The 27,100-nt window shown below is 43.1% G+C and overlaps 1 protein-coding gene across 2 annotated transcripts in view; it reads left to right on the forward strand.

The window, feature by feature from the left end:
* The window catches only part of KIAA1324L (KIAA1324 like), a 65,032-nt gene that overhangs the window by 32,297 nt on the left and 5,635 nt on the right, over nt 1–27,100 (forward strand). For both annotated transcript variants that reach the window (XM_031061332.1, XM_005426291.2), the window contains exons 4-18: nt 245–392; nt 2,943–3,029; nt 5,363–5,468; nt 6,725–6,877; nt 8,123–8,211; nt 11,464–11,644; nt 12,391–12,519; nt 13,468–13,558; nt 14,465–14,567; nt 15,336–15,473; nt 16,178–16,441; nt 18,193–18,366; nt 19,812–20,001; nt 23,326–23,422; nt 24,923–25,024. In XM_031061332.1, coding sequence (XP_030917192.1) covers nt 245–392; nt 2,943–3,029; nt 5,363–5,468; nt 6,725–6,877; nt 8,123–8,211; nt 11,464–11,644; nt 12,391–12,519; nt 13,468–13,558; nt 14,465–14,567; nt 15,336–15,473; nt 16,178–16,441; nt 18,193–18,366; nt 19,812–20,001; nt 23,326–23,422; nt 24,923–25,024 — 2,052 coding nt within the window. The remainder of the gene's footprint in view (nt 1–244; nt 393–2,942; nt 3,030–5,362; nt 5,469–6,724; nt 6,878–8,122; nt 8,212–11,463; nt 11,645–12,390; nt 12,520–13,467; nt 13,559–14,464; nt 14,568–15,335; nt 15,474–16,177; nt 16,442–18,192; nt 18,367–19,811; nt 20,002–23,325; nt 23,423–24,922; nt 25,025–27,100) is intronic.

Below are 27,100 nucleotides of genomic sequence, written 5' to 3' on the forward strand. Positions count from 1 at the left end.
ATATATAAAATAAATAGATAAATGTTGCATAAAATTATATATAAAGATATAAAATAAAATTAATATATTTACTATATCTGAAAAACAAATGGAGATCCTATAATAAGTTTAAAAATTCACTGCAGTTAGCTGTTGTGGGATTCTGGGGTCTTTATTATGTAACATGTTGTTGTGTAGTAGTGTACAAAAAGTCTCCTCAGTATCTGTGATCTCCGTTGAGGCTTGTTTTGTTTATGTTCACCAGCTCTTCATGGACGCCTCGAGGGAATTACATCGAGTCAAACAGGGATGACTGTACAGTTTCTCTCATCTACGCTGTGCACCTGAAGAAATCTGGCTCTGTCTTCTTTGAGTACCAGTATATTGACAACAACATCTTCTTTGAATTTTTTGTAAGCCCTTTTAAATGGTGAATCCAACCTTATTTGTAAGAATTCACCCCAGATCATTAGCAGCAGCTTTCCCCCTTTTAAGTTCCCTGCATGCCCATAACTTGTTATTGCTGAATGATAGAAAAAAAAATCTGCTTTTCTTTCTGTCACTTCTACTGTCTTGTGGCATTTATTTAATCTTCAAAACTCAGTCTGAACTGATTCTGTCTGCCATGCACTGGGATTTTGCCATTTAGGGTTATGACTGCCCCAGTTAGTCCAGCTTTTGCAAGACAGTGTTGGTGGTAGATGCTCCTATTTAGGGGTGTCTCGCTGGAGATGTCTTTGAAGGGACTTGACATTTAAAAAAACTTCTTGCAAGGTAGTGCTATGTGGAAACCTTTAGTTTTAGGTCAGTTTGTGTCCTAGTAATTTAGTACTTAAGATGAAAAGAAAAGCAGGAGAAATTCAGGCGGCTTTCAGTAGGAATTAGTCTCTGAGGATGTGTCCGTGCTGTGAAAAGGAGGGGCTGGGGATCATTAGCTCTGACATGGGAACAGCCTGGCTGGGCTTGCACCATGGTGTGCTCACATTGCTGAAACTGTCTGGTCAGCAGTGAGCAGAATGGGGAAGGCAGCCCTTCTCTGCCCACCTGGATGGACTGGCTGCTGCCCAGCGAGCTGGAGGGTTCCCAGCACCAGGATTTGCAGTGGGGTGTAAGTGCCCCACATTACTGAGGTTCTTTTTGAAGATTCCACTGTCCTTGTCATGTTGTACCTGCCATTTGGGACAGAAAAAAATGTGATGGGAGGGTGACTCAGAGAGGGAGATGACTGGAAATTTTCAGTCTCCTCTGTTACTGCCCTTTTATCTGTCTGAAAAGCTCTGTTTTTCATGAGAAAGACACAGCTCATGGCACCTCACAGGAGTGAGAACTCTTAGCTGGTGTTGGTTAATATTTATTGAAGTTTGGGAAAAAGTGCAAAGTATCTTATCCATAGTAGAGCCAGAAAAGGAAGACAAAAATTGCCTGTTGGAGGCACCTTCATGCTGCTACATCAGTGTGATGAATTGATGCTGCACTTGGATAACAGACTGCAGGCAATGTTATTTGGCCATTTCTGTTTTGTATTAGACTACCCTGCCTTCTTCATGGGAAGAAAGCAGCAACAATGCTTTCTGCTGTCAGGTGAGTGTGCCAGGATTATGAATCCCAGCTCCAGTTGCTTGACTGACTGGCAGATCTGCAAATATATTGTTTCTGTGAGCACTGGCTTTGAAAATGGCTTCTTGATTATTGCTTTTGTCCATATCCCACTCATTCTCCTTCTCTGAATTTATCATCCTCTGTTCAAGAAGCAATGAGTGCTGCAGCCCTTTATAGAAATGCCCATAAATTCCTAGTCAGCTTCAGTATTTCAGGGAAACCATATTTAATTCTCCTATAAAAGTCATTTTTTCCCTTCTAGCATGCCTTTGTGCTTAAATATATTTAACAATGACACTTTAGCTCTGGACAGTGGCATTTCAGTGGCAGTGGCAGGTTACTGGGAAATGGTGAGGTGTTTTATCTGCCCTTCCTTGTCTCTATTTATGTATTGAAGCCCTTTACATCTGCTGAGAAGAGGCTAAATATTCTTACCTCCTCTTTGCAGGTGGGAACCAAACAAAAGGGTGCTGTAGCTCAGGTTGCACAAGATAATTAGGGATCTTCCTTCTACACAGGTGCTTCTTCACACCTCTTTTCCTCAATGCAATTGGTCTAGGTGGGAATTGAGTGTAGAGATGCTTTGGAGGATGTGGAGTTGCACAGCTTATTTCAGATTTGATTTGGAGCAACTTTAAGGAGGATCCTTGACTCCAGGTCAAGTGTGTGAAAGTGTTGAAGTGGCCTTTCTCCCTGGTGCAGTAAAAGCTGAGTGTGTGATCTCATGCCTCAAAGGGCCTTGATACTTTTTCATCTGAGAAGGTATAAGAACAAAAAGCTGCACCAAACCCTGCTGTAAGGAAATGCTTCTGAGCTGCCCTGGACCCAGGCAAGGGACAGCCAGCCTCCCCCTTCTGCCAGGACAGACTCTCCATGGCATGTTGCCTCTGCCCTGATAGCTTTACAAATCTCATCCCTAGGTCAGGTGGCAGCAGGCCAAAGGCAAAGAACAGATTGTCTGTAGAGAAAACACTTTGTCTTTCGGCTTTGGCCCATCCACTCCTGCTTCCCCTGTGACTTAGAAACCTCTGGGTTTTACAGAATTAAGTCTTGGTAGGCTCAGGAGAATGAGGAAGCAGCAAGACAAGATGCTCAGCATCCTTGTCTGCCCATATAGCATGAGGACAAGCCTGAGATCATCTTGTCCTGCTCTTTTTTTACCATCTGTGTCAGAGGGGGTGGTGGAGGCACTGTTAAGCTGTAGCAGATGTTGAAAGTTGAGGGTTTATCTTGCCACAAGTAAGGCAGCTGTCTAAATATGCAGACAAGAGGAACAGAGCTGAATTTTATCATTCCCAGAAGTCATTGTGCTGCCAGAGAGATGCACCTGATTGTAGTCACTGATCTTGTGTTTTTATTAACAGATTCAAAATGACCAGTGCAAAGAAATGGAGTCCACAGCAGACAAATGGGTGAAGCTCACAGACAACGGGGAATGGGGCTCTCATTCTGTAAGTGTGTGAAAAATTCCTTCATGAAGCTGTTTTCCATTTATAAATGTCTGTAATTTCCTCTGTCCAGACACCAAACAAGGGCCAACTCCTGTGAATGCATTTGAAGAAGCAGAGCTTTCCTAGCACAGAGGGGAAAAGTCATGGAGCTCCCTAAGGAGCTGATCCCAAAGGAAATTATATAGATGCAAGACTTTGTATTGATTTCCCTGGGCTTTGAATTAAGTGTTTTATGAGGTTGAATAGATTTATGCAAATCTGCATGCCACAACCACTCTGCATGATTGTAATTGAAGTCTTGTACAACAGTTGTTTGCTCATGAGAGCACAAGATTATTCTCAGTGCCTTGGCAGAGCAGTGGGAGTGGGGTGTGCATGTGGGGACAAGCAGGATGGGCATTTCATTCCCAAGTGTGTGCAGAAGAGCTGGGTTGCACCCAGCCTCTGCTCCATGGGGGCTTGTGTGAAAAACCAGCTGGCAGCACCAGGGTGGCTCTGCAGCAGGGATATGAGCCTGTCTGTGTTGGGGATAGGAGCCCTTTGGCGGGCTGAGTTTGCCCTGTGAACATCACAGTCACAGGATCATGTGCAGACCAGCTCATCAGCTGAGGCCTGGCTCCCACTGCACCATCACACCCTTGTCCCCAGAGCCATATCAGCAAAGGCCCAGCACAGGGGACATTGTGCCAGAAGAAAAAGGCTCTTGTGGGCATAGGCAGCAGCACACACTCTGTTTTCCATGGTGTGCTTTTCCTCCTGGAGGAGAAACTGTGTTCCTGAGCCAGCTCTGGTTGGAGTGCCTATTAGGTCAGGTGCAAGGCCAGTGCAGGTTCCAGTGGGAGGCTGGAAAGCTGGCTGAGGAGGGGTGAGTGGCATGAGCTGAGAGGTAGATCCAAGGCCAGGGCATTGACTTGGGTGAGCTGAGGGATGCTGGCAGTCTGCACAGGAGATGGTTCCATCTGAGCTCCTCTTCAGGGGTGTGCAAGTGTCCTCACTGTCTGTGAAAGTTGTTGGGATGGCTGGCTGAAATGTAGACATATGAGCTAGGTGTGATGATTATTCTGGCTGTCCTGAAGGGCTTTTTCCTGTAAATCCTCTCGAGGTGTCTTCTGTGAGCACAATTTTCCAGGTGCTGCAGTCTCTGCTCTCAGCAGGTGGGTCCTGCTGCTGGAGCTGTGTTGGGTCCCCCACCTCACACAACCTGATGCCTGTTTCAGTATGGTCCCAGTTCCCCTGGTACCCATGATAGTTCAGGTCTCCTCTGCCCTTATGGGTAGCAGATGTTTGGGTGTGGAAGATACAATATGCTGTATTCCACTTTGCTAAATTTTTCAGCTCTTTACCCTGGGTGAACAAAAACTGTGGTCCTGCCAGGCCTGCTGTAAATCACATTATCCTGGACCCTTATGCTGGTAGAGTTTATTCCTCTTCTTGTGTGAAAATACAGCACTTTCAGGCCATAATCCTGCTATTGGCACAAAACTTCTTGTACTGGGCTAGTAGATATGGAGCACCAGGCCAGGCAGGGGCTTGGTGAACCTGCTGTTTTTAGTCATGAGAGTTACACTGTAGTTACACAAGCGAGTTGAAGGCAGAAGGCACAAAAACTGCTGCTGGAGGAGTTTTCCTGCCTTCCTACTGCCCCTTACCTTGGCTCTGATGCCACCAACCCATCACCCTTCCACAGGGGTTGTGCAGTCACTTGCTGCACCACGCCATGAACACAAGTGGGTCAGGGCAGTCAGAAACCAGGTTGTTTTCTGCATCTCATTTGCTGTTTGCAGTCAGAAGTGAGCAGCAGGGGTGAGACTGCTGCTGGAGATAGCTATGGTTTGTGCCTGGCTTACTGGTCATGATAATGTAGTGTTACATGCAGACAGAGCCTGATTTTTGAAACCTATAAACAAAACTCACTTGTTAACTGGATTTTCAAACTCTGGATCATGATGAGTTTCTTTATGAAAGGGTATCTCAAGGTTTTAAAAACAAACTGATTGACTATATCTGAACATAAGGCTGGAGATAAAAGCTCTTGAGTGCCAGGGGTAATTGGATAAAGACAGGAACAGCTTTTTCCAAATTCTGCTTGCAACAAGGTCAGAAACACCTCTTGGTGTTTTTCCAACTGGGGTGTTGAGAAACATTTTCATAAAGCACATTTTGGCATTCCTCAGATATGTCTGTACAGCATCTGTCTATTGTTTTACCATTACCTCTTGACCCACTGAACAGCACAGGAAAAGCTGCTAGGATGCAAGAAGTTTGAATGGAAGTAGGAAATAAAACAATGTCTTGGCAAGGGGGTGTTTGCTAACTCACATATGTTGTTGCAGGTAACTCTGAAATCAGGTAGCAATATATTATACTGGAGAACAACAGGGATTCTCATGGGCTCCAAAGTTGTAAAACCGGTTTTAGTGAAGAACATCACAATTGAAGGTAAGTAGAATTTGTCTTTGAGGTTTTATCTCACTCTTTTGTCAAAATGTTTGCCAAGTACTATTTCTACTGCTGTGCCTACAGCACTGAAGTGGCTTTTTTAAAGCCCTTTGCTCCCTGTGTCCTCCTCTGAAGAGCAGAAACAGAACAGTAATACTTCACAGTGAGGAAAGGCTGAAAAATTAGTTTATCTGGAAGATGTTGCCATCTACTGGAGAAGACTGGGTTAGCAAATAAGGAAAAAGGAATAAATAGGTTTTCTTTACTGTAGTATAGAAAGAAGGTGGTTATTGGTAAGCCTCTCAACAGTGATAAACGAATATATATCATAACAGTGACAGTTGAATTAATATTCAAATTATCTGTTTTTCCTGGAATTGCTCTTTTGGTCCTGGGCTAAGTGTAATAAAACTGGAAGTGTCATATAAGGTTCTTAGATGTGTCAGACTTTAATTGAGGTATCAAGATTAAAGACCTAAATTATGGGTCAGCAAAGCCAAAGTGTCGTAAGTGAGTGGTGAAGCTGAGTGTGATTTTTATGCTGTTTTATACAGCTGGTTTGCTGTCAGCCATAAGCCCAGGTAGGCAGCAGTTACAGATGGGTCTCTGTGAAAAACGCCAATCACTTGTTTTTAAAATTTTAAAAGTTTAATAGTGATAAAATGGTTATAAAAATAGTAATACAATTAGAGTAATAATAATTTGGACAATTTGAATTAGGACAATATGAAACAATAGAGACAAAGAGTTATGAACATCCAGGTACCTTTTTCTGGGCAGCACGAGCCTGAAAAAGGACCCATGTTAACAAAGGATTAACCCTTAAAAACAATAACCTGTTGCATATTCATACATTTCATACATGATGCATAAATTCCATTCAAACACAGGATTCTGTCTGGTCAGTGTCAACTTCTTCCTCTGAATCCTGACAGCGCCTTCGAGGCCGGAAGAAGTTCGTTTCTCCTGATAAAAGGGCAATAAATTCTTTTTCTCTGAAAGATTCAGGTGTCCTGTGGCTGCTATCTCGCTGCAAGTCCTTTCTTTAAAAAAAGTATCTTACATAGCACAGTTTCTATTTTAACATAATGTTATAACCTAAAACTATATTTAACACACTACTTAAGAGAATTAATACAGCATTACTTTCTGACACAACACATATAATATTCATTTTAATATCTGTGAAAAGCCAATCATAAAATACACATTCTTCACAGTCTCTTTCAGTGCTTTACCCAGATTTTTTCTTACAGGAGTTGCGTACACATCTGAATGCTTCGCGTGCAAGCCCGGTACCTTCAGTGACAAACCAGGTGCCTCTGGCTGCCAGGTGTGCCCACGAGACACTTACTCTGAGAAGGGGGCTAAAGAGTGCACCAAGTGTAAAGAAGAAATGTACTATGCAGGTACATAAACCAAGCAAAAGCAAGAAGGTCTGAGTATGTGCAGTCACGGGCTGCTTCAGATGCAGCAGTGACAGCCTCCAGCTGATATCTAAAGGGGAAATGATTGACTTCCCAAACTATGCAGATGGCACATAGATGCATAATGGGCCACAGTCAAACGTTGTTAGTGCCATCAGTGTTAACATGAAGGGATGGAGACCTTTATGAGCAGGAGGAAGGGATAGCTCTTCTGAAGGATAGAGCAGTGGTGCTGTGCCCTCTCGTGGTAATTTGTGTTCTGAGTTGGTAATGACAGGAATTTGCTTCATCACTGCCTTCAGCCTTAACACATTTTGAGGAATGCCCTTTCCAAACACTCTCCTGCCTTGCCCCTGCCTCCTGTGGGGGTGGGAAATGGGGTGATCTAGATGCAAAACCTAGACCCAAAGTGCTCTGCATTTCCAGCTATGCTTAGGTAGTGATCTTCAAATGACATGGTCCTAATCTATTCTTCATAGTCAAAAGGACTTCAGATTTCTTCTTTATAGTAGTTTTAGAAAGGTCTTGAAGAATCACTTGCTGACCATAGCACCTGCAATCACCAATGGTTGCAAATGCCTGGGGAGCTGTGCCTCTGCTCACAGTGGGAATGGAATATCACAACATTATCTGGCAAGAGAAAAACTTGGGCCAGTGTTGTAAGGAAGTTTCTACAGGATTCGAGTGGTTTTGTTCCTTATAAAGTGAGAAGATATTTCCATGCTTGGTAAACTGTATAAATTTTTGTTTGAAAAGGGGAAGGTTTGATGGAATCATAGAGTGGTTTGGGTTGGAAAGGACCTTAGAAATCATCTCATTCCAACCCCTGTGCCATGGGCAGGGAATTTTTCACTAGACCAGTTTGCTCAAAGCCCTATCCAACCAGGCCTTAACTGCTTCCAGAGATGGGATATCCACAACTTTTCTGGGTGATCTGGTCCAGTGTCTCACCATCCTCAGATTAAAAAACTTCTTCCTAATAACTGTCCCTGCATACACTGAATCAGTGAATTTCAGTGTGATAGTATTTCACAGCTGGTATTTCCCCTGTTCCCCTGCTTCATTTCAGGGGAAGGTTCATGCAGAAACCATTAAAAGCTTGATTTTTCACTTTTGTTTTATAATTTTCTGCTGACTCATTTTAACCTCCAGATTTCAAGCTTGTTCAAGTTTGTTTCCAGGGACCATTTGATAATTTAATGTCCTTTTTCTCACCTTTGCTTTTAGAGGAGGGATCCAGTGCATGCATGGAGCGACCTCCATGCACAAGCAAAGACTTTTTCCAGATCCATACCCCATGTGATAAGGAGGGAAAAGTAAGTAGAAGGCAAGATACTATTTTAAAGATCACTGACCTTATTGCTATCTCTGCATTTGAAAGCAAGGTAGTTCTTTACAGGAATCCATTTCCCAATTACTTTCCCAATTTTGCTTTCAGTATTGAATCTGTGGCTTTGGGTTTGTCCTTTGCCTGCCCTCTCTGCAGCCTTTATCCCTCTGTAGGAATCTGCCAGATAATGGGTCTGCCTAAAGGATGTGTTTTGGTGAGATGATAAGCTCTTTGCACTTGTGATGGGTCTGATGGGGTCACTGGGGCTGCTTCCATACTTCCATGCTGCTGGAACACAGGGTGAAGCACTGTCCCAGCATAAACCCATCTCTTTATCTGTTAATAATCTTTCTGGCCTACTTTAAGCTTGTAATGACTGTCCCAGGCATAATTCAGGTGATACCATGGCCCAGGAGCATTGGATACAACCATCTCTATTTCAGGTGGAGGAGTGTTTGGCTGCATAGGTGTGAATTTGTCATGTCCCTTGGTTTTAGCATCAAAGGACAGGTTAAACTCTTGCCTGTGGTCAGGTAAAATAATGGTATACACAAGTCTGGAGTGTTCATGTGTGTCAGCTTAGCTGCTGGTAATGTGCTTGTCCCATGGGATGCCTCAAATCACCTGGACTCAGGACATTTTTTCACCAGAGACCTTAAATTCACTTGGTCTCTCATAGAGGGACCTCCTGGTGGAGCAGCCTGGCTTTGTTCTAGCAGTCAAGTGGAATTTTTGGAGGAATTTGGAGAAGAAACTGCTGTTTACTGCTATAGGAAGCCCACAGAGGTGTGGGCTTCCTATAGCCCATGGTCAGGGCTATTTCATGTCTTTCCTTTCCCATCTCTCACTTAGATCCCATCTCTCAGATGGAATTGCAAATAGTCAAATTCCCTAACACCTGTATGTTGCTGGCCTAATATTTGCTGGCAGGATTGGGTATTTTGGAGTCTCCTCAAATGCAGCTGAGAGCTTGCATGATTTGATAACGAAGCATCAGTGAATTTAGCCCCAGAGCTGTCAGGCTCTGCAACCTGGTCTTGACTCACTGATTTCTGCTCTGTTAACTGTGTCTAATGACTCAAGAAATCAGCAGCAGTGTTCATGGCTACACCCCCAGGTACATCTCTAATTGCAGCCTCCTGTGGGTTGTTCTGTCACTGCTCTGTGTGGTCCAAGTCTCCCTGACACTGAACAAGCTCCTGTTATTTGACCCTTTTCCAGTGGCCTTTCCCTTTACTGATGGATAACATTAGAATGCAAAGTGGGTTTTTCTGCAGCCAGCATTCTCTGTCCAGCTGCAATGACAGCAGCAGGTGTGACAGGCACACAGATACTGGCTGAGTTTCAGGATTGGTTTCACTGCTCTGCATGTCTGGAAATTGGTTCAGCTTTGCTGTACTCCACATCTCTCCATGTGATGCAGCTCAATGAGAGGGCCTGGCTCTGCAGGCCATCTACAGGAGAACAGTGGCTGTAAAGGACCAGCCTATTGATCCATGCTTGCTAAAATAAGCCAGGTTTTCACTGAACAATAGATTGTTGTCTCCTTTCAGCTGCCCCATTCCATGTGTAGAAGGGACCTCTGGGGATCAATGCACTTTACTCAGCTTTTCATCTACCTGCTGATTTAAAAACCCCAAGTTGAATGCTTCAGCCCCAGTCTGAGAAAGCCCTCACCACATGGCCACAGGCACCCTCTGACCCTCCTCTCCCTGCTCAGATGCAGGAGGATTCCTGTGGTAGGCAGTGGTGTATCTGGGCTCTGGGCAGCCACACAGGTGCTTTGCCAGCTCCTGAGCCTTTTTATTTTAAACACCGTGCACCCTGATGCTGCTGGAGCACTTCTGAGGTGATTCTCTGGAAAATCCTCCAAGTGTTCAGGAGCTGCAAGGACAGGCTGATCCATAGGAAGAGGTGCCACTCTGGCAGCAGGAGCAGTCCCTCAGTGCTTGAGGACCCTGTGCCAGTGACCAGATTCAGCCAAGGTGGCCAGACAAGTCCCTGGAGAAAAGGCAGGACCAGTGTTGAGCTGGGACATTGTGTCCATGGGTCAGCCAGGGAACATGACCTGGCACAGGCATGGCTGGAACAAAGCACAGGCAGGGATGGAGAGTGAGAGCCTCAGCATCACTGGAGCTCCCAGGAGCCAGGGCCTGAGCCTGAACTGAGGCTTCTTTGAAACTCAGGCTTGTTCTTTGAAATAGTTTCAAGAAGGATCAATGCTTCAGGTGCTGTGTGTTACCAGAGGGCTAACCCTGAGTGCAAGCAGCTCAACACCCAGGGTGACAGGGGGTCTGGATCAAATTCATAGGGTGAAATCTCCATCACCTGAGCCTCCAGCCTCAAAGGTCCCTGATTGCTGGGACCAAAGGGTGGAAGTACTCAGAGTGGGAAATAGGGACAGGTTAAACTCTTGCCAGTTGGATTTCTCAGCTGTGGAACTCTGCTAGGTTTCATCTTGAGATGTAAAGCCCTTTCAGAGAGAGACACAAAGTCAGATGAAATTTGAAACACAACTTTGTGGGTGATGCATCTCACCCAATGCTTCTCCTGAAGACAGAACCTTATGTCCTCAAAGGGGGGTGATGATGAAGAGGTCACAGCATGGTAACACCACGGACTGACTCAAGTTGGTGTTCATAAACTGCTCCTTATGTGATGACAAAGAATTGGAGAGGCTTGGGGAGAGCTCCTGCATGGGTTTGACATTTTCTCAATAGGTGAAAAATGGCAGGATAGAAATTGGGGACTTTTCAAAGAACAGGCCAGTATGAATTAAAAATGCAGAACTTGGGGTTCTCTCTGCTAATCCAAATAAAGAGCTTTTATATGGCAGAAGTTATATTTTGTGTTAGTGGGGTTGAAATGCACAGATTGCATATCCACTTATAATTATTTATCTGATGTTCCTCAGAACCTCTTGCATGGGAAATTTACTAATTAAAGAGAAATTAAATTTACTAATTAAATAGGAAGTTTACTAATTAAATACTAATTGTTTTAAGCTTCACATTTTTGTTTTGTCCTTAAAGCCTCATCTCTTGGAATCTCCTGTGAACCTAGTCATTTCTGCTGCCCTTACCTGCACTTCCTTTTATTGTCCTGTGTTTGCAAGGTCTGGTTTTGGCCTCAAACGATGGGAACACCCTAATTTAGTTTACAAGGGGGATTTTCATTGGTGCATCTATTCCTAAAACTTCATGGTACATGGTGTGAGCTCAGTGTCTCCTCCTTCCAGACTCAGATCATGTACAAGTGGATTGAACCCAAGATCTGCAGAGAAGATCTTCCTGATGCCTTGACCCTACCTCCTTCTGGAGAGAGGCAGGACTGTCCACCCTGCAATCCTGGCTTTTACAACAATGCCTCATCTTCCTGTACTCCCTGCCCACCAGGCACATTTTCAGATGGGACACAGGGTAAGAGTCTGCAAAATTTTTGTGTGTCTCCAAAAGCAGTCATCTGCTTGCATGTGACTTAGTTTAGTGACACATCATCATAAGCCAGTGTTAATTTTGCTTTAAATACTTGTTAAATAACATTGGAGAGCAGGATGTGGATATCTGTTTTCTCTCCTGAGTCCTTTCTTATCAGGGATCACTGCTCCAAGTTGACCTGCTGTGTTCTGGATGCATTTCTTGGCTGATACAAACATTCTGAGAGTTATTTTAAGGGACTCTGAGAGGGGAATCAGAATTTTCCAGTCAGCAATTCCTCCTCAACCATTCTCCTATCCATGCCAAATTCTTTCCTGCAAAAACCTAATTTTAAGCCCAGTCAGATGAATACCTTGCCAACATTGTCTAGCCTAAACTCTGCCTTGTTGATTGTGAGATGCATTGGCCCAATGGTCCCCTACAGCATTTTGGGGGAACTCTTGTTTATCAAACTTTCAGCTGAATCTATTAAAAAGTAAGTGTGACTTGGGGGACCAGTTGCAGATTACTTAACACAATGTTATGATCTATAATTTACAAAATGCTGATCTCACTTCTACTCTTCTGATCCTGATAAGTCTTTGACTGTTTAACTACAAAGAAATAAATTATTTTCTTTGCTTATTACTTGCACCAGAGAGTAAAAAAAGCAGTATCAATGTTCTTCAAAGCACTGTTTGACATGTGCCTTGGCTGTGTGATATCCTTTTCTGCCCTCTCACCCTTAGAGTGCAAAGCCTGCCCTGCTGGGACTGAGCCAGCTCTTGGGTTTGAGTACAAGTGGTGGAACATCCTGCCAGGAAACATGAAGACATCTTGCTTTAATGTTGGCAACTCGAAGTGTGATGGGATGAACGGTGAGCCAAACTCCCTGTGTTGTGTGATCCCATTCCTCCTGCATGGATCCCTGTGGTAATGGAGCACCCATCAAAAATGAGTGTGCTCTTGGCTGCATGACTCACAGCACAGTTTTCTCCCTTTCCTTTAGTTGCACCAGGCTTGAAATTTCCTGTGGGAAGCAATGTCACAGTATCACAAAGGAATAGAAAATCTCTTGTATACCAGAGGAGGGCAGGAGCTGCAGCCTCTGTGAAGTTCCCTCAGCAAAGACTTATCCCATGATGGCTTTAGTGCATCTACAGATGCATTCATATCCCCATTGGAAAAAAGCATTGTTTTGTCTTCTCCCTAGTTTGTCTCATTTTCTGCTTTGTGATAACTGTGCCCATCGAGGTCACAAATAATTCTTTTGGAAAACTTAATTACAGTCTGTAATTTTATTCCTTTAGTGCTCATAGCTTTCTCTCTGCACATGTGCTAAAATTGCAGCAGAGAGCAGTCACAGCTCACTGGTGAAAGTGATCCTGTTTGGGACTCCTCCAGCCTTCTCTGACAGATTTTCCTCAGCCTGATCCACCCTGTCAGACTGGTGCAACTCAAGCTTTGAATTATGCGTGTTGAGCAGAGGGGAACTGAAGTATGTGCTTAACATTTAACACACAGATTCACTGATTCATCTGTTTTAAAGCTGAAAGATATCAGATGGATTATCCCCCTTGAGCTGCACAGCACAGATTAGGGAATATCAATTGCTCTGCTGATTTGAAAGGTGAAAATTGCCTGTAAAATCAGCAGTTCACACAATTGCTAAAATTCTTCATTCAAATCATCATGATATTGTTCTGTAGTTGGTATCAGGCATCTTTAAAATACACTGGCATACTGAATTGTTTAAAAATTATGGTAACATAGATTTCCTTTGCCACCCATTTATTGAATTTTTTTTCTTTTTCTGTCTTGTGAAGGTTGGGAGGTGGCTGGTGATCACATCCAGAGTGGGGCAGGAGGCTCTGACAATGACTATCTTATCTTGAGCCTGCACATCCCAGGATTTAAGTAAGGAATGAGATATTTTTTCATCTATTTCTCAGTTATTTCCGTCTCTTATACCTCTTTCACACTATCCCAGGGATAATCTGAGTGTTACTTTCTGAAGTGGAATAATGCAATGAGTAAGAGACAAGAGGAATCTTGAATTTTATTCCCATGTCCCCAGTTTGTCCATTGAAGCAGGCAAGTGTGTGGGACCTTGGTTTTTAGCAGTATTTGCTTCAGTCCAAGATGCAGCCAGCTGTCTGCCTGGAAACTGAGAAAAGATATTGCCATCCCTCTGTTTCTAAATTATTCTAAACCTGCCATGGGGTGGATGCTGGAGCCTGCCCTAAAAGTATTTTAGTGAAACCCAAGTTACTTTGCCCTGTGGCTCCAGGCAGCCTCCACAGTCTGTGCTTCCCTTGGAGCCAGTGGGGAGATGCAGGCACTGCAGGAGAATGGGAATGCCACCATTCCTGAACCCTCAGACAGGCTGAAATACCTGCTTGCGGTGTCCCTGTCAAAAGAGACACTTAAACTCCTAGCTCAGACCAGGTGCTGAATGTTGAGACCAGCAAGGTGTGGAAGATGAACCCCACATTCCCTCTGCTATTTTCCAGCTGAGGTAGATGCAATTACATGTAAATCACTTGAAGTATGTAATGTGTTTTAATAATAAGGCTCCCTACCAATATGGGCAAATTTGGGTGTTCATTATAAGGAGGGAAGTGTGCAATAAAGAACTTAGACACTTAAAAAATGACCCTGCTGCACCCAATACTCAGTGCAGAGGCTCCCACCATTCTGCAAGGACAGGTTTTCTGTGACAGGACTTTGATGGCTTCACTGTACAAAAAGGAATTTGAAGGATTGACTGCTGCCTGTCTGGAGAGCACTGTATAAATATTTTGTCCCTTCTCTGTTAAACAGACCTCCAACATCAGTGACAGGAGCAACTGGGTCAGAACTCGGACGGATTACTTTTATTTTTGAGACCATCTGTTCAGCAGATTGTGTGCTGTACTTTATGGCAGTAAGTGAGACCTCTTTCTCCATCACTGGGGGCTGAGCTTGGTATTGCACAAGTCACTTTAGTAACTCTGCATAGGTGTGATTAGTTGCACTTGGTTTATTATGATTAAGCATGGCATTAGTTTAGTATCTGCAGTGCCCTTGCAGGAAGGATTTAATGAATGACCTAGTGAAATTCCTCCAGCACGTGAGTTGTGAACCATTCCTGGCTACCTGCTTGTTCTAAAAGTAATCATTGGACATTAAGGAGCCAATTTTTCCCTTGTTAAATTGAGTGATGAAATTGTCAGTGTCTCTTGTGCTGTTGTAGTAACAGAGTGAGAAATCAAGATCTGGGATAGAGGGATGGGAAGAGGACAGTTTGGAAATTTACACTTGATCCTGTCAGCGACCTGGAGGATCAGTAGAGCAGCAGACAGATGTTTGTTTGAATGTCCATTAGCTGAGGAAGGCAAATGGATCTGCAATGGCTCCATTGCCCCTTCCACTGAAAGGGGAAGCTGGTTCTCTTTGGTATTTAGTGGCTCTTTAAAGGAACCCGCTCTTAATTTAAAGAGAATTGAGTGGAAATTAGGTGACAATTTAGAACAGTCTGAAAATTTGTCAGTTGTGCAAAACAAAATAAGTATGTTTGCTTTATTAAATGTTAAATGCTGTTGTGGAGTCCTTTTTATATGCTAATCTCTAGATCATAAAACATTGGTGCTTAGTGTAGCATGACCACACTTTTTTGTTGTTCCTTTTTTTTAAAATTATGCCCATTTTGTAGGATGTTAATCGAAAAAATACCAATGTGGTGGAATCTTGGGAAAAAAGTAAAGAAAGACAATCCTACACTCACATCATCTCCAAAAATGCTTCCTTCACATTCACCTGGGCCTTTCAGAGAATAAATGAAGGCCAAGATGTAAGTACTTCTTTATGTGTGGGGCTTTACAAAACAGCATTCTTTGGACACTCTCTGCCAGAACTCCAGCTCTCTGTTGGAGCTCACAGGTTTCCCATAAGGGATGAGTGGCTCTCACCATAAAGCACAGCTGGGAGGCAGCTGTGCATAAACAATCCATGAGCAAGGACAGAGCCATGGCTAAGCTGATCCCTGAATAGGTGCACAGAGGTGTGGGTGGTGTCCCCAGTGTGATGACACCGGGTATAGTATTTGCAGGGATCCCCTTGGCAGGAAGGAATGATGAGGAGGACTCCATCTTATCAGAAGGCTAATTAATTACTTCATTATACTATATTATTCTATACTATATTACACTATATTACTTTACATCTAACCTGAATCTGCCAAGCACTCAACTCTGCACACACCTGCACAGAATCTCGCGACTGTCAGCCAACAGTCTCAACACACACACACACACTTGGCCTTGATAGGCCAAGGGAACAAAACACCATCACTCTGGGTAAACAATCTCCATATTGCATTCTACTGTGGCACAAACACAGGCATAGCAAATGAGATAAGAGTTGTGTTTTCTTTCTCTGATGTTCAGAGAATGTGAGACCCAGAAATATTCTCGGGAAGAATTGTGCCTTGCTTTTCTCTGTGAAGAGAAATGTGGCGACACCCCCCCAGGGTGGTTTCCTTGGCTCTCGTTCCAGAGCAGGCAGTTCATCAATGACATGGCCAAGATCTACTCCATCACGGTGACCAACGCAGTGGATGGAGTGGCCTCTTCCTGCCGGGCCTGTGCCCTGGGCTCGGAGCAGTCGGGCTCGTCCTGCGTGCCCTGCCCTCCAGGACACTACATCGAGAAGGAGAGCAGCCAGTGCAAGGAGTGTCCTGCCAACACCTTCCTGTCCATCCACCAGGTGTACGGCAGGGAGGCCTGCATCCCGTGCGGGCCTGGCAGCAAGAGCAACAAGGTACCCAGCCTGAGCCTTTCTGGGAGATGGGCAGACTGGGTTTGTTGGGCTGGAAGCTCTCAGGGGGCTGCTTCTAGTGCTTTCCTACAGGCATGTGCCCTGTGAGCACTGGGGTATGGCTATAACCAACGTGCCCACCAAAGATGTCACTTGTTGCTATAAAATGGAATATTACCAATATAGCCAGACTGACGTGCTTGAGCTTGTCTGGCCCTTGGTGTAGAAACCAAATAGCAGCATTGTGGTGTTTTCACCCCAGAGACACTTTTGGCTGGCTTGGTGCTGCAACTGGGCACTTGGAGGCAAGTCTAGGCATGCAGGAGCTCTGGTGGTGATGGGATGGAGCTCCTCTCACAGAGGGTCACTCCTCAGTTTTACCTCTGGCGTAGAAGCTTTAAGGTGATGGTGAAGGAAAGGAGTCGGTTCTGATAGAGGGTTTCAATCTAGAGCTTTATTCTGGCCCACAGGCCTCTGAATCCAGCAACAGCTCCAACAGAACTCTCCAGCTGTGTGGTTGATGTGTTTTTTAACCCCAGGGAGAAGGGGGAGGGAAGGGGTAGGAGGCCACCAAACAGGTATGGGAGAGGAGGTCTCAAGGGACAAAGGACACCTGGATGGCCCAATGCCCCCCGAGGGGTAGAGGGCATCCTTTGAATCTGCCAATCACTTGACACCCTTCTGCAATTCCAGGATTGACAGACAGCACTCAGCAGGGTTCAGGGAGGGGAATTATCAGGGGAGGGACCCGAGATTCTAAGGTAAATCCTGAAATCGCAACGCAGCAACTATAGGACACGAAATAACACAACACAGACACGCAGCTCTCTGATGGTAAAGAGAGAACTTTTAATTTCTGACTCCAACATTTATAGATTTCCAAAAGTGACAGTGGATTGGAGGGTGACAGTGACACCTCTCCAGTGACACTGGACAAACCAACAGTCCATCAAATTTCTCCTCCTCCATAAAAGAATGCAAAACAATAAGTTATTTACATAAAATGTGTGAGAAAGTTCTTTACAAGAATGTAAACATCAGAAGGCTTAGAAAAACTAAAAAAACAGTCACTAGTCTAATTTTTGTTTGTAAATAATCAGATAAAAGTGACAACTTCAGCTCAAAAAAAGGTTAATTTCAATAAGCTGTGCTGTGGACGGTGTACAAACAGGGCAAGGATCTGTTACTTCCACCAAAGCTGTCCCAATGCCTGCTCTTTTAAACTCGGGGACTTCCTCAGCTAGATGATGTTTCTGTAAGCATAAGTAAACATTTATCATGTTCAAGGAGCTGCACAGGTACTGGAAGAACAGCTCAGTTTGTTTGTATTCTGCCTGTCTTCTGCCATGTTCATATCCTGCCCTTGTTTCTTGAGCTGTTCTTGTGTTTCCTTTACAAAATGCAAGTGTAACCAAGGACATGTTTTGGTCTGTTTACAGGGATTTAAGCTGGAACATTGGGATCCTAAAAGTACCCAGAACAAAAGAAAGCAAAAAATTGCATTCTCTTGGCTAATGCAGAAGACATCATCAAAACCAGGCTTAGGGAACATTTTAGTCCTGATATGTGATTGCAAGGGACTGGAATGGGAATGGGAATTATCCCAAGGGAAAGATCAGTTACAGGAATAGGACAGAGTTCCCCTTCATCCTTAACAAGGAAAGCAGTCCTGTCTGCCCCCGTGCTTTATCTCTGAGGTGAATGGTTTGCTGCTGTTCCATAACTGCTCTTTAATGGATGCCTCTGCCTTGCAGGACCACTCTGCCTGCTTCAGTGATTGCCTGGTGTCCTATGTCAAGGATAACCAGAGCCTGAATTACAATTTTAGCAACCTCAGCCAGGTGGGCTCGTTGATGAGTGGACCCAGCTTCACTTCCCGAGGGACCAAGTTCTTCCACTTCTTTAACATCAGCCTGTGTGGGAATGAGGTGAGCTCAGCTGCGCTTGAGGGTTGGGAGGATGGAGCAATTTGTTGCTTGTGCTGATGCTCTGGGGTAACACTGAGACAGGACAAAGACTCCCTGTCAGCTGAGTTGTCACCAATACTGTGCAAACAATTCCCTTTGGACCTTGATTTACAGTGCAAGAGGACTTTTGATTTTCCAGAGCAGTGTTACTGTGTTATAGGCCATAAATAAAGCTCAGAAGAAAATTCCTGTCACATCCCTGCCTTTTCTTTCCTGTGCCTTTAAGTCACTTGCATCATGACCCTGCCCTTTGTGTGCTGCCACCAAGGAGTTAAAATGAAGAGTTTGGGTCTTTCAGCTGGCAACTGCTTTCCATATGTGTCCCTCATTGCTTCACTGGAGATGTTGTATGCAGAGCCCCTGGTCACCCTTCTGTCTGCCAGTGGCCAAGATGCCCAGTGCTGACTTTGCAGCCTTGGACAGTGGCATGAATTGTGTTTAGTTTGTGAGTTAAACAGGCTCTGTCTGGAGCTTGGACTGAAGCAGGGCATGTTGTCACATGCATAAATTGACTTTCAGAGCAGTACCAGTGTTGTGCATTGTCCCATGAAAGCCAACATGTGTACTTAACAATAATGCTCTGCCCTGTAAAGTTCTGAAGTCTTTTTGCCATGTAGCAAAGGATTTGCATGAGTTAAGACAAATGAGTAGTCACATTTCTTTACAGCATTTTGCATACTTTTAGGCTTCTATGTGTGTTTAACTACCACCTGGATTAGAGCTGCTGACATCTGGATCCACAAATGTAGATATTTTCTCTTCTCTTCTCTGTGGATCTGGTCTTCACTTTCCCAAACTACTACAATGGTACTACAGTACAACATATGATTAGGTGGTGAGTGCTTGACATTTTGTTAGGAAAAATGAGTCTGGTAATTTGTCTTTCATTGCTGTTGCTCTGATTCTAGCACTGATCTTGACATACCACATTAAAGCAGTCTTGAAGGCTATATATCTGTTTAGGGATTTCATGTATTTGTGCTTTGAAAATATTTTATCTGGATTAAATCCCAAATAAAGAGGTATTCTACAGTATATTATTTAAAGGCAAGGGAAATAGGGTTTTCCTTTGCAAGCATTTTACTGTGCTCTGCAAGTAAGCACTGTGCTGTCAAGATAAACAAAGAAGAGTGCTCCACAGTACAGATTTCTGATAAGTCACCTGCCAGAGGTGACATTGTATTTCTGAGTCTGTACAAGGCTTTAATGGGAGCTTTGACAATGGCACAGTTTGTTGTGGTTTGTCCCTCTTATGACAGACACACAGAGACATCAACTTGTTGTAAGGTAAAGTAATGAATCTCATCCAGTTTGCAATCAGCAAGTTTGCAATCTCTCTCTTCCCAAACTTTTTCACATCTTATCAACAACCAACAGCTTCTCCCTTTTTTCCTGATTGTCCACAGGGGAAGAAGATGGCAATTTGCACTGACAATATCACAGATGTTACTCTGAAGGACATGGTTGCAGAATCAGAAGATTTTTCCAATTTTGTGGGAGCTTTTGTCTGTCAGTCCACCATCATCCCATCAGACAGCAAGGGCTTCCGAACAGCCCTGGCTCTGCAGTCCAACAGCCTTGCTGACAGGTTCTTAGGTACACAATTTGTCTTCTCCTTGTTGTTGTGAATGTACTCATGTATTTAGGGCTGCAGAGTAAATCCTTCCTGGCTCAGCAGCTGCACTACTTTGAGGGAAGGGTGAAGGGGCAGCCCAGGATCAGTCTGAGAGGGTTCCTGAGCTGTGAAGCAGCTCTGCACAGATGCCTTTGTGTTTTGCTGATGTTTCAGTTCAGCTGATGGCTGGAGGAGAAAAGCAAGGGCTATGCACATTTTCAGTTTTCTGTTTTTGTTTTATTCACTCTTCCTTGTGTTTGGTTGGGTGGGTCTCACAGTGCATAGCATTTCAGCACAAAAATCTGGAGAGTGTAATTAAAAAGCACTGGTTGTCTTTTATGTTCTGTACCCACCTCACGCAGGGCAAGACCAATGACTGTGAGAGGCACTTTAGTCCAAGTGTTTCTGCCCGTGCCAAGATCCCACTTGGGCAATTTTAGAAGAAACTGATGTGGGGACATAATTAGACAAGGAATCAGGAGGCTTAGGGCAGCACGTGGCTGTGCACATCATTAAGTTTTACATTGGTCCAGATCACAAGTTCCCAGAATCTGAGGCCAGATGAGACAATGAAGTCATTTGCTCTGCTCACCTATCCATTACAGGCACTGAGTGTTTGTACTTTCTCCCTGGCACTGAGCCCAGAAACTTGTGTTTGACAAAAGCACATCTTTGGAAGAGCATTCAACCTGGGCTTTTAAGACTGCCAGAAATAAGAACTTTGCCACAGTCACTGGTATTTTTTTCCACTGATCAAACACCATGTCTCTGTTTTTAAAGCAGGCTTGTCTCTGATTTGAATTTCCCTGACTTCAGTTTCCAGCTCTTGCTTTTTATTAGTCTTTCTCCAGATCGCACCAATGTTTTCCTTCTTGAATAAATACTTTGTGTACTAGAATTGTCACACCCTTCTGATAAATTAAATAGGCCAAATTCTTCTAGTTGTCTTGCTATCGTGTATTTATTTTGAGCACCTAAATAACTTTTTAGGCTCTTTCTACACTTTCTGTAACTCTTTATATTTTTTTAAAGCACAGAATGGAATAGTATTCCAGTATTTCATTTGCTATAATGGCAATAAAAAATCACTTTTGTATTTGGAATCCCTGCATCCTTCTTTCTCCAAACTTAAGGGATTTAATGATGGCTTCTTGGATCTGATGTCAAAATTACAGTTTCCAAAGGAAATCTCTCTTTCTTAAGACTGGCCTTCAATTCTTGCTGCATTTTTATTATATATATATATATATATATTTTATACAGATTTTTTTGGGACCATCTTACTGAGTGAACCAAGCAACCAAGTTGCTCTGAATTTTATTTTTAATCCTCTTAATCTTTGTCTCATCTACACACTTTACCAGCATGGATTATACAGTTACTTGCAGATCCCTGATGTTAATCTTGCATTTCCACACTTCAATATTGATGCCTAGAGAAGCCTGGAGACATCCCATGTTTGATGACAATTTCCCATGGACAGATAATTTTATAATGACTTAGCTAAATAGTTTTTAATGCAGAGTGTGTTCTTAATTGATAGTACACTGCTAACTTTTTAATTAGAACCTCATGTGGTAATTAGTGAAATACTTGATACATTTACATGACTTCAGCAACCAAGTTCATCAGCACTCAAGGAATGAGATCAGATTTGTTCAAGAAAAGAGGTTCTCCATGAATTCTTGTTGGCTTTTTTTCCTTGTGCATGTGTCCATGAACCGAAACCCATTTTCCATCACCATTATTGTGTCTCATTGTGAGAGACACATTGTAATTCAGGTCACCATTTCCCCTCTCCATGAGTCTTTTGACAATTCACTGCCATCAAAAGCTCTGTTAAAGGTCACTCCTAGGTATGGGTTTCTAGTTCACAAACATTCATGCCAGTAAATGCCAATATTGTCTCCTGCCACAAGAGGAATGAGGGCAGTTATTGTCTTGAAAAACAAGGAGATAAGCCTGACTTTTTTTCTAATACAAAGAAATGATGCCAAGCTCTTCTGGCACCTTTTTTATCTCAGTGGCTAAATTTTAAAATGGTTGAAGTTTGCCTTTCCTAGCATAGCAAGGATGTGGACCTGCTGAAGTGAGTCCAGAGGAGGCCAAAACATGGTCAGGGGGCTGACCACCCCTCCTGGGTGACAGGCTGAGGGAACTGGGATTGTTCAGCCTGGAGAAGAGAAGGCTTCAAGGAGATTTTAGAGCATCTTAGAGTACCTAAAGGGGCTGCAAGAGAGCTGGAGAGGGATTTTTTACAAGAGCATGCAGTGACAGAACAAGGGGAAGTGGCTTCCAACTTAAAGAGAGTAGGTTTAAATTATATATTGGGAATAAATTCTTCCCTGTGAGGGTGGTGAGACAATGGCACAGGTTGCTCAGAGAAGCTGAGGCTGCTCCATCCCTGGAAGCATTCAAGAAGAGGTTGGAGACGGTTTTGAGCAACCTGGTCTGTGAAAGGTGTCCCTGCCCAGGGCAGAGTTTGGAACAAGATGATCTTTAAGGTTGCTTCCAACCCAAACCATTCTGTGAGTCTGTGAGTCTATCCACTGTTGCAAGAGCAAGTGGAAAACTTCTTTTTTCAGTCTTTTCACCAGTTTCTGACCACTACCACTTCTTGTTCTTTCAATTTCGAACTCCTGGGAAGGATGCAGCCTCCTTTGTACAACTCCTTTTTCTGCAGTGTTGCAGTGGAGCACCAATATTTTCTGTCTTTGGTTCATGGGGTTGGAAGGATCTCTAAGAACTTTGTTTTTCCTCCTTTTCAGCTTTTGCCCAGAATCCATGTAGTTCATACACCAGCCTGTCATTTGTTCCAAAAGGTGCCATCAAAGCTTGCCTATTATTCCATAATCCTCCTGAGTCTGGTTATTCCATCTCTCAAAGTACTGCAAATTGCTCAGGTCATTACCTGGCTTTGGTGTGTGAGGGTTGTACACTCCAGGCAAATGCTCTGAGGGGTTGCATCAGGGATCTTCAGCAGTCCTTTGCTAGCCTAAATAATTTAATGTTTCTTTAATATCCAGTGATTGCTTTAAATTAATATAAAAGACTAATAAGTATTTACACAGGTGTTTGGGTATTTTTTTTCCTATGTCTGCATGAGGAAATCAGACTGTATGAGGAACATATATATCTGCAAAGTTTAGTTAGAAAAAGGTGTGTGTAATGTACAGTAATTCCATTAAATGCTATTAAGTGAGATCCACAGCTTTCAGACTGAGGAAATATTACACATAGACCCCTCAAAAATCCATTAATAGATTGCTTCTTTTTTTTTTTTTTTTAAATTTCTTACATTTTAGGAGCTACTGTTGAAACAGTGCTGGAAAATATCAGCATCAAGGCAGATATGTTTCCTTCCTCTCCAAGCAAAATACCAGATGTGCATTTCTTTTACAAGTAGGTAAAAAGTGCTGCTTATTGCTATGTCAGATGTCTTCATTTGTTTAGAGGAAAGTAAAACTGTGAGAGGGATCTATGACCCACCTTTAATCTTTGCCACTTTAAGCAGTATCTGCCTGATATTGATGACATGTTGAAGATCATCTCATGAAATCAGCAAACACTCTTTACTCAAATCTAAATTAGCGTTGATCCATAGGAGGTGATCCCAGAGCTTTGATTCATCCAGATGCCACTTTCAATGTCCTGTTACTTTCCATATTTTCTCATATATGAACTTTAAAATGTCCACTTCTGGTTGCATATTTTCTGTCACTTTAATTTGTGTTTACTTTGATGCTACAGATTAAAAGTAATTGTTTCAACATGCACAGTTACTAGTGTGCTTTTCCCATTCTTCACTCTTCATAAAAAGAATGCCTCAGTTTGGGTAGTAAGTAGCTGAAAGATCAGCTCAGTTCAGATGTCTACATGCTGGTCTTCATGTCAGCTGTGTTTCTAAGCTGGGACTTAATTGAATATAGGATTTTGGATATCAGCACTTTATGCCTATTTGAATACTTAAATTATGTGTCTGATTGTGCAAACTGAGCCCCACACCAGAGACCCTACTTTAAGCGTATTTATGAACTTGGCTTAAAATGTCTATCATGCTGGAATAAGATCTTTTAAATCCCCTTTAACTGGGGGTACCAGTTGTCAGTTTCTCTGTGTCTGGATTGAAGGCACTTGAGACAGTAGTTCATGTTCAGACTCAGGTATTTATTATTTCTTACCAGTAAAGCTGCAATGGGGACTTTTCTGCCCAATTACAAAATGCCACCCAAACCCATGAAGAAGAAGGAAGAAGAAGCATGAAGAAGAAACCCAGGATGACACCCTGTGCCCTCTATCTTGCTTCCATCCACAACATACTAAAAATCCCCAAACCTACATTTCTCACCAAGTGACACACCTACACTACTCTCTATAATCTATTGCACACTTTTGTGGATTCCAGTCTATCTTGAAGTCTGGGAAACTTTCTCCATGAATGAGGGTCAAAGTCAGTGCTGCCCTGGGGGTCAGGGCACCCCAGAGCAGACAGAGAAATATTCCTGGTGCCCTGGGTTTCCACAACCTTTGCCCTGTGCCATTTCAGAGCCTCTCCAGCAGAGTAACACACCAACCACAGCACCTGTGATTCTGCTTTTCAATCATTCTACTCTGTTTTTTGGCAAAGTTCACTCCTTGATGCAGCAGATTTAGAAAACCAGAGCAGTTCCCTGAGTAGCATCTCAGAGCATTTTGAGATTTAAATGAATTGGTGAGGCCTACCCTGATTCTGTTGCTCTTTTTTTGTTTGTTTGTTTGTTTTTCACCTGGCAGTCAAAAGCATTTTGGTAAAGGGTATTTTGTTAATATTGCAGCTGCATGAGTGTCTACAGACCTGTGAAACAGTAATATCCATTTAATGTAGTGGAAATATGTTGCTTTTCTCCTCTTGTTCGACATTAGGTCTTCAACAGTGACAACCTCCTGTGAAAATGGCCGTGCAACTGTTGTGACAATGAGATGCAACCCCCACAAACCAGACCAAGGAGAGCTTTCTGTGCCCAGGTATTTCAGTCTTTGTGTTCTATTAGTACCAAAAAGCCTTTGCTCCTCAGGTAATCCTTACAAAACTCATTAGTAATTTTATATTATAATAGCAATGAGGAGAGCTCTGTCCCTCATCAGTCCCTTGCTTTTCCTAAGTGTCCATCACCTTACAGCAGACCAACTGATCTCTGTTTAGGCTGTGTGGCAGGTTGTTCTGAGCTTAAATGCAAGAGAAAATGCAGTGATGTTTGCTTGTTTTCACTTCTCCTTTATTTCAGTTCCTTATTTTAATCTTCAGCCTCCTGATTAAACTGCCTAGTTGAGGCTTTGGGAGGTAGTTTTTCTTCCTTGAGCTACAGCAGTAGCTAGTTAAAATTATTTTTTTGGACAAGGGCAATCTGCTCTAGGAATTTTGAAATCTGCTATTGCAATGCTTGTGTGAGCTCTGTCTATTTTATGTTTGGGATATATTTATTTATGTGTTTCATTGCTGTATCCTGGCTGCCTCATTCCAGTTGTGTTTCATTTGCCTGATGTTTTTTCCCTTCAGTCTGATTTGAGGGACTTTAAAAAGCTTCTTTCTTCCAAAATCCTGTTTATGCCTGCATAAACATAACTTAAGGCATAAGCATGATTGAAAAACTGCAGAGAAAAAAAAAACCAGTAAAATACTCAATTCTGTTAGTCTTTAGCAAGACACTGTGATTTTTCAGAAGCTTCCTTCAACTTTGATAACTCTTTTTGGTTACCAAGGCCCATTTTAGTCTGTCTGGATGTTAGTACAAATCTGCTGATAGTTCTCGCTCATCCTCCTTCCCAAAAGTGAGCAGTGTGAGAAGTGTGGGATCCTTTAATCCCCATCCCTCTCGTGGCACACAAAGTGTGCTTGCCTGAAAGAAGGCAGAGTAGAGTTTACTTCACAGGTGATGGGTGAATGATGGGTATTTGAACACCTTTGCAGATGCTGAGCCCAGTTTCTGAGGGACCTGTCCTACTACAAATTCTGCTGGGCAGTAAGCCACTATCAGCTTCTGCATGAAAATTCTTCAGTTGTTCTTCCAGTGCCACAGGATAAACACGATGGGAACTGTGATAAAGCACCAGTAGTGAGGAGGAACAGCCTCCCTTGCTTTTGAAAGCATGAGCAGGGGCAGAAATGGCACACAGCTGACATGTGTGCCTTATCTCAGTTCATGTTGGCTTCTCCTTTCCTATCCCCCTTTGATTAGCTCAGCAGTCAGCTGCTTTCACACAGGGAGGTATCAGAAATATGTCAAATAATGTAACTCCTTGATCTTCCAGGCTTGGTGTTTAGTATCACATGAATCTACAGTATTAGATGAAAGCAGTTGAGAAGAAAGGTCTGTCAGTGCTCTTGCCATGTAGGTTGGAAAAATGCTCCATAATTCACAGAGGAATGTACCTGTTGTCAGGTATTCAAATCTGGATAAGCCAGAAGGGGCTTTTAGGGCTGGGGATTTTTCAGTGCTTCAGCACAGGATACCAGGTTTCCAGATAATATAGAATAATACAACTTTAAATAATTTTTTTATGCATGAATATATTTCATATTTATATGACCAAACTTCTTGCATGTCCTTTGGCCATTGCTGCTGCTAGACCTGATGTGATTGTCAGTAAAAAAATCTGCATGACTGTCCTGCCACTGCCAGTACAACTTCCTTCTGCAGGCTGAATACAAAATAGGCCATTAGTTCATGGAGTAAGAGAAGCTGTTATCTCTTCATTAACCGGTGAACATCCTTCTAGTAATTAACCATGACAGGACAAGTCCGTTCCATATGGACTAAATCACCCAGACGTCATTAGAACAATGGCAGGAACCAGATAGCAGCAGTCAGGTGGAACAGCCACCCTGTGCAGGAGAACAGTGATGGAGGTGTATGCTGGTGTAGTAACTCCTCTCCTTTCCCCTCCTTTCCCTTTCCCTCCCCACTCCTTTTGGATCTTTGAAAGCTCAACACCTGTTTTCACTTGAGAAAACACTTTACAAACCAGGAAAAATTCTCCCCCCAGATTCTTCCATCTGCTAACTTGATGGATGTTTACCCATTTCTCATACTTCCCATTCCC

This window comes from Geospiza fortis, unplaced genomic scaffold (assembly GCF_000277835.1).
Source record: "Geospiza fortis unplaced genomic scaffold, GeoFor_1.0 scaffold428, whole genome shotgun sequence".
Lineage (NCBI taxonomy): Eukaryota > Metazoa > Chordata > Aves > Passeriformes > Thraupidae > Geospiza > Geospiza fortis.